Below are 6,661 nucleotides of genomic sequence, written 5' to 3' on the forward strand. Positions count from 1 at the left end.
GTGCGTGTGTGTGTGTGTGTGTGTGTGTGTGTGTGTGTGCGTGTGTGTGTGCGTGTGTGTGTGTGTGTAAATGAATTGTTGGGGGGCGGGGGGGGGGCGGTGGTGGCTTGGCTGGGCTACAAGACCCCCTTTGCCCCAGTGTCTCACCGTCCTTGAACATGTGTTATGCATGATATATTTATGATTAGCATTTCTACATTAATAGGTCATAATGTTTATTGTAATGCATTTTAATTGTACATCATTATACCTCTTTAGTTTGTTTTTATATTACTCTGCACCGCGTATTACCATGGCAACGGCGTTGTGCGCTGTCAGTCCGCACAATTCGGCATATTTTCGATATGGCCCCCGGCCCCCATCAGCAGGTACTTCAAGACTCCCCCCTTCCCTTCCGGCCTCGCGTCACCCAGGCTAGCCCGGCTGTTACCTGACGTCCGTGACACCGCTGACGTGCCGCCGCGCGGCTCCAAATCCATCTTTCATGCGGCGATGACGAGCCAACGCCACTTTGTTACAAATAAAAGCGCATGCGACGTGGACGCGCCCCGCTGGGAGTGTGCAAAAGACCACGACGACTTTTGTAGACACTCATCAAGAAGAAGGAGAGATGCTCGCCACTTCAGAAAGCGGCACCCGGGAAGATGCAAGCAGCCGCACCAAAATGTGACAAGGCAACTAACGAGCAACTCAACAAGGTTAGTTTTGGATAACAACCGTTGGGAAATGGCCTTTTGGACACAGAGATAAGACTGTACATTTTTGTAAGGGAGTAAATACATTAAAAACAACAACAACAGCAACAACGCTATAGCATTGTTGATTACTATAAGTATGCATTATAAATACAATTCAGAAGACATCCATTCACAAATTAAAATACATACAAAATTAGAGGAAGCACCATTCCATTTTCACTCTAGTATTGTGCAAGATCTGGTGCATCAATTGCAATACTATAATACTAATACTTATATATATTTACTTATAATACTTACTTATATATAATCTTATGATCATTAAGGTGGATGAATCAAAAAGGTGGATGAATCAAAAAATTGCTAATTTAGAACTGAATTTCATGAAACTTTTTGAGGTGGATTGTCCATATTTTTTTTCACGACATTGATTTTTTTAAAAATCCTGGACAGATATTTGCAAAGTTTATAGGTAAAGAGAATGTACCTATTAGCCAATAAATTATTATTTTTGGGAAACAATAGATCAGGATCAAAATAATTTGTCAATTGTCATTCTTTTATTGAATTACAAATTAGGGAACATACAAGACCGTAGATAGTATAAGAACATTGATTGTGCAAACAAGTGCAAATACCTTAAGAACCTCCAAAGCATTGAGTTAAAAGAAATATTGGCCTATATTTGATGAAACCCAAGGAACACATACAAAAAATTGAACATTTATTACATGTATCGATCAATATCAGTGCCAACGATGGTATCGATATTTGAATTGATCAGTCTGCCACTCATGCACTTTCATCCAGGGTTGTGAAAACCTGAATCCGTGGGTTAGATGCGATCAATAATTGTTACATGAAATGAAATGTATTACGTATGACAATGATGTGGACTCTCCCTTCTCCATTTTCTAGATTCCGACAACAAGAGTCCACAAGGAGGTGCTGAAATCAACCAAAAACATCCAAGTGGCAGTCCATCGTCAGACCTCCCTGCCGTCGAACCCCCTGTACAAAACCAGACTCGGGTTCCCGCAAATTCCCATGACTCAACAGAAAACAATCTCGACGCCCGCCCAACAAGTCTGTGCTCGAGTGAGTACATGTCTGGGGATGGATCGGTATGGGTTTGGGCTCGTCTCTTCAAAAATACGATCGGATGTTCCAATAGTAGGGATGTAACGATATCAAAACGTCATGATGCAATGTTATCGTGATGTGAACCTCATTATATGATCATTAGCAATATGGAGAGGTTGGTGACACGTAGAAAAACTCACGATATTCGGGGAAAAAAAGATCATGCTATTGGAAGAAAAAACGCAATATTGTGCTTTTGTATGTGATACCATCAGTGACAATGAAATAAGACTCTACCATTTGTTTTACTATCATGTTTTCTGAATGGCTCAGTGGTGCAAAGCATCAAACTCTGTATATGTAACTCTCTATACTGTTTTCAGTTGCAACGGGATCTAAGGTTAATAATTGTTAATTTGAAGTGCTGCAATTGGCTGGCAACCAGCTCTGGGTGTACCATGCCTACTTCCCAGAGACAGCCGGGATAAGCTCCAGCACACCCCGCAACCCTTTTGAGGATAAGCAGATCAGAAAATGCAGGGATGGATGGATGGATAGTTTTAAGGTTGCATAGCTGAGCAGATTTGCAATTATTTCATTGTAGGGTTGCACCTGGGTACCAGAAATTCAGATCTGAGCAGGAGTCTATACTGGTTCAAAACAGTGCAATGTAACAAAACCTCTTTGAAATAAACACACAGATGGAAGTGTCAATAATTAATAACAAAAGCCATCATTAATCTCTTTTAATGTGTTTCAACTCAGGTAAACAAAAGCTCTTCCAGGAACAGAATCCTCACCTCCCAGTCACACTGCAGGACTCCAGAATGTAAGTACCTCTAATGCTCCTTTGATATTTGCCGATACCGTTGCAACGAAAACGAGAACCACAATGCACTGTGCCACAGCGGTTCTCCGGGATACCAAGCGATGCCTGACGCCATACGAGCAGAACGAAATCAAGGAATACCGCCACGTGTGGTACCTGGGAGAAAAGGCCAAGAAAATGCGACGCTCCAAAGACTCCACATCGGCAACGGAGGGCGAGTCCTTCGACGACTCCAAAGGGTTCTACAAAGTGGTAAGCATCCACCAATTTCACAGAGCAGATCCTTCCATCCAGAAGGCTATACACAGAAGTATAGCCTCTATGGAACTACTATGGAATAACACATGGAATTTCATTCATTTGCAGAGGGCTGGAGACCACCTGGCCTACCGCTTTGAGGTGCTGGGGGTGATGGGATCGGGACTGGCCGGAAAGGTGCTCAAATGCAGGGACCACAAGACCATGACACTTGTTGCCATCAAGGTCTTTCGAAACACTGCAGAGTAAGGACCCTGCCATCTCAGCTCAGACCTTAACACCACCATAGGGAGTTCTTTCCATTCTGTCGTTTACGCTAACCAAAACGAGTGTACTCGCAGCTACTTGATGTAAGTGCACCATGACGTACATAAAAAGTTAATGACTGCCGAATTGAAGTGGACGGAAAACAGCGATTTAGCAACTTAGCGACTGAATAAGTTATTTTTCCCCATCTGGCCATGACATCCAACACTCCCAACTGCTCTGTCCGCCCTATGTTTGCGCAAAGCAATACACAGTAATTTAACGATCATGAGTAAAAGATATGAACAATGACCTATTAACCTGTAAAAAATGAGCGCTTCAAATCCTTCAATACTTTGAGGGCCGATTTATCTGCCTTATTCATCACCATTTTTTATCTACATCAGTAGGTATGTGATGAAAAGCCCAGTTTGGTTTACACCCTTGTCTATTAGTACAGCTGACCGCACAGCAAGATATGACTATTTTAGAAGATAATCGCTTCTATAAATGGATACAGGAATATAAACTTTGCAGGAATTTCATGACGCATATAGTTAGTGCCGGAGGGGCCGTTCCGACGAAGCCAGTGACATTACGTGCAAAAGGTGTCTAGTGGTTGTGTACTTGAGATGACCAAAACACGCACACACCACACAATGAGAGTCTCCTACCCCAAACCAGATGTCTGCATCGTACCAAGACTGACCTGTGAGACGCAGCATAATACAACGGGGCAGACGATGGGAGAATACAAAGGAGAAAAATAGTTCATATTGTCCCGTTTAAGGGCGCAATCACAAAGAGCACAGCTCAGACAATCTGTTGACCACATACTCAAGGAATGTCAAATAACACACAGAGAAGACTCTCAATAACTTACATTAAAAAAAAAAAAAAAAAAAAAAAAAAAAGCTAAATGTAGCTGCTAACTTGAAATTTTTTTTTTCTTCAGTCGAGATGTGTCATTTCACCAACACTCCTTCGGCAATTTTACTGTTTTTATATTGGCCACTGCTTTGACATCATCTTGTGAAATTTTAGGTGGTTATAGAAAGAGACCAAAAATTGGTGATTAGGTGCATTTTTCAGTGACTAGCTCATTTTGGGTTCCACAGAAAAAATGGGTAGTTTTGTGAATGAGCAGCCATTCAGTGTATTGTCACATTGTGTGCCAGTGAAATGACATCATTTCTGCTTCAAGAGGTCATAAGATGGCACAGACAGAGTTGGACAATCTAAAGACCCTGCAGCGACTAGACAGGACCAACAAAGCCAACATGGTCCACATGAAGGAGCACTTCTACTTCCGCAGTCACCTCTGCATCACCTTTGAACTATTTGAGTAAGGTCAAGACTTTGGGGGACTTTTCCTCTAATCAGACCTGTTGAATCTTAATTTAATGCACTTCATTTATTTTTAGAAAGGACCTCCATAAAGCCTTAGTGGAGAGTAAATTGCGACGACTGTGTGAGACCGACATCAGGAAATATGCCATCGATGTGCTCAAGTGTCTGAAAGTGCTCAAAGATGTGCAACTCATCCACGGGGACTTAAAACCGGTAAGGCAATAACAACAAAAACTAATTTGTCCAAAGAAAAATATATGCTGATCCGTCCATACTGATACAGCAGACAAGTTTATGGACAGTGAAATACTGCAGCTACAGTTTTACGAGTACGACTGTCTCTCCAAACCACAAATAACGTCGCTGTGGTCCAAAAGAGAGGAAGACTGGCTCAGCAATGTCTTCTTGTCAACAGAGGAAAGCAGGGTTTTATTCAAAAGAAAAGCCACTTTGTTAATGGAAGTACTAAAACACAGACCAATTGAACTAAATGCTGAAGTATTTATACGACTGGCCAACGGAGCAAATAAGTCACACATTTGAAAATATATGCCTTTATTGCTTGTTTGCTGACAAAAAAAAAAAAAAAACAAAAAAAAAACATTTGCAGAAACGCGACAAGTTTATGGACAGTGAAATACTGCAGCTACAGTTTTACGAGTACGACTGTCTCTCCAAACCACAAATAACGTCGCTGTGGTCCAAAAGAGAGGAAGACTGGCTCAGCAATGTCTTCTTGTCAACAGAGGAAAGCAGGGTTTTATTCAAAAGAAAAGCCACTTTGTTAATGGAAGTACTAAAACACAGACCAATTGAACTAAATGCTGAAGTATTTATACGACTGGCCAACGGAGCAAATAAGTCACACATTTGAAAATATATGCCTTTATTGCTTGTTTGCTGACAAAAAAAAAAAAAAAAACTTTTGGGAACATGCTCCTAATTGAAAAGCACTGTATAAATGGTAAATAAGATGTGTCCAAGGACAGAACTTGTCCACAATGAACTCCAGTCTTACTGGACATCCCAACTATTTTAACAAGATTCGAGCGAGCTAAAATCATGAAAATCTTCACAATTGAAAAATGTTTCTAATAGAAGCACTTCAATATGGATCAACTAAAAAAAAAAAAAAAAAATTGCCAGATATTTATAGTAGATGTCCAAATTTGTGTTTCATAACATTTGGAAAAATAGGCTCTTAATTTGACAAAATTAAGTCAGTAGGAAATAAAACAGCTCAGAGGGCAAATCTTGAACCCCATTTGTAACGGAGAGACTATGAGCCATTTTAACATTCTGCAACCTAGCTGAAATCAAATTTGTTCACAGGTGAGATGCTTTGCAAAATACACAAAATGAAACCAAAAAAATGTTGGCACAATAGCACTTTAATATAGGCCCATTTATGCAAACGCCTCAAGCTAGTGTCATTTATTCATCATGTATCTCCAAACAATAGCTCACAACATTTGGCGATGCATGGTCATAATTGAAACGATTATGGAAATATTGTTGGTCCAAGGACAGCGTTGACAAACTCCATTCGCAATGGCTAGACCAGGGGTGTCAAACTCATTTCACATGGTGGGCCACATACGGCCTCGGTAGATGTCAAGTGGGCCGGACCATTAAAATGATACAATACTTTGCTATAAATAACCAAAACAATATGTCTTTCCTTTGTTTTGGTATAAAGAAGCACAAGAACATTAGGAAAATGTTGAAATTTAATGAACATATCTTTTACAAAACATTTCATGAAGCACCCTACATTTCCTTCGACAAATGTGCAATTTACTTTTATCATTCACATATATGCATTGCAACTGATCCCACTGATTGTACAAACTTTAACAAGTAATTGGTATTGAAAAATATAGTAATGCACTTTAAGATTAAACAAGATTCATAAAGAAAGCAAGTTTTAAAGCATTTACACGTGCATATAAAATCTAAATGTAATCCCTGCCTACACCTTACAAACTAAGGAGAGTGCTATTAAATGTGTAAATGTGAGAGTGCTATTGATAGCGTCTGCTGTCATGGGTCTGTCTCAGTGACAGACTGAAGCTGCTGTTGTCTTCTTCTCTGATCAAAACAGTGTCCCCTTGCGGATACTCAATGAATTGCACGTGATTAAAAATATTAATTCTTTGTCTTTAATGCATTTTTTCACTTTTACATTATCCTGCGG

At 40.1% G+C, this 6,661-nt stretch overlaps 2 protein-coding genes across 3 annotated transcripts in view; one reads left to right on the forward strand and one right to left on the reverse strand.

The window, feature by feature from the left end:
• The window catches only part of rap1gapb (RAP1 GTPase activating protein b), a 98,524-nt gene that overhangs the window by 72,134 nt on the left and 19,729 nt on the right, over positions 1-6,661 (reverse strand). The window lies entirely within an intron of this gene.
• On the forward strand, positions 417-4,710 carry LOC109507853 (dual specificity tyrosine-phosphorylation-regulated kinase 4-like). Its single transcript, XM_019857577.1, has 7 exons — positions 417-698; positions 1,617-1,796; positions 2,547-2,610; positions 2,690-2,862; positions 2,977-3,113; positions 4,319-4,459; positions 4,539-4,710. Exons 1-7 carry the CDS (start codon positions 645-647, stop codon positions 4,687-4,689), a joined length of 900 nt encoding a protein of 299 aa, XP_019713136.1. The 5' UTR covers positions 417-644; the 3' UTR covers positions 4,690-4,710.

Source organism: Hippocampus comes, unplaced genomic scaffold, assembly GCF_001891065.2.
Source record: "Hippocampus comes isolate QL1 unplaced genomic scaffold, H_comes_QL1_v1.1 scaffold17, whole genome shotgun sequence".
NCBI classification, from domain to species: Eukaryota; Metazoa; Chordata; class Actinopteri; order Syngnathiformes; family Syngnathidae; genus Hippocampus; species Hippocampus comes.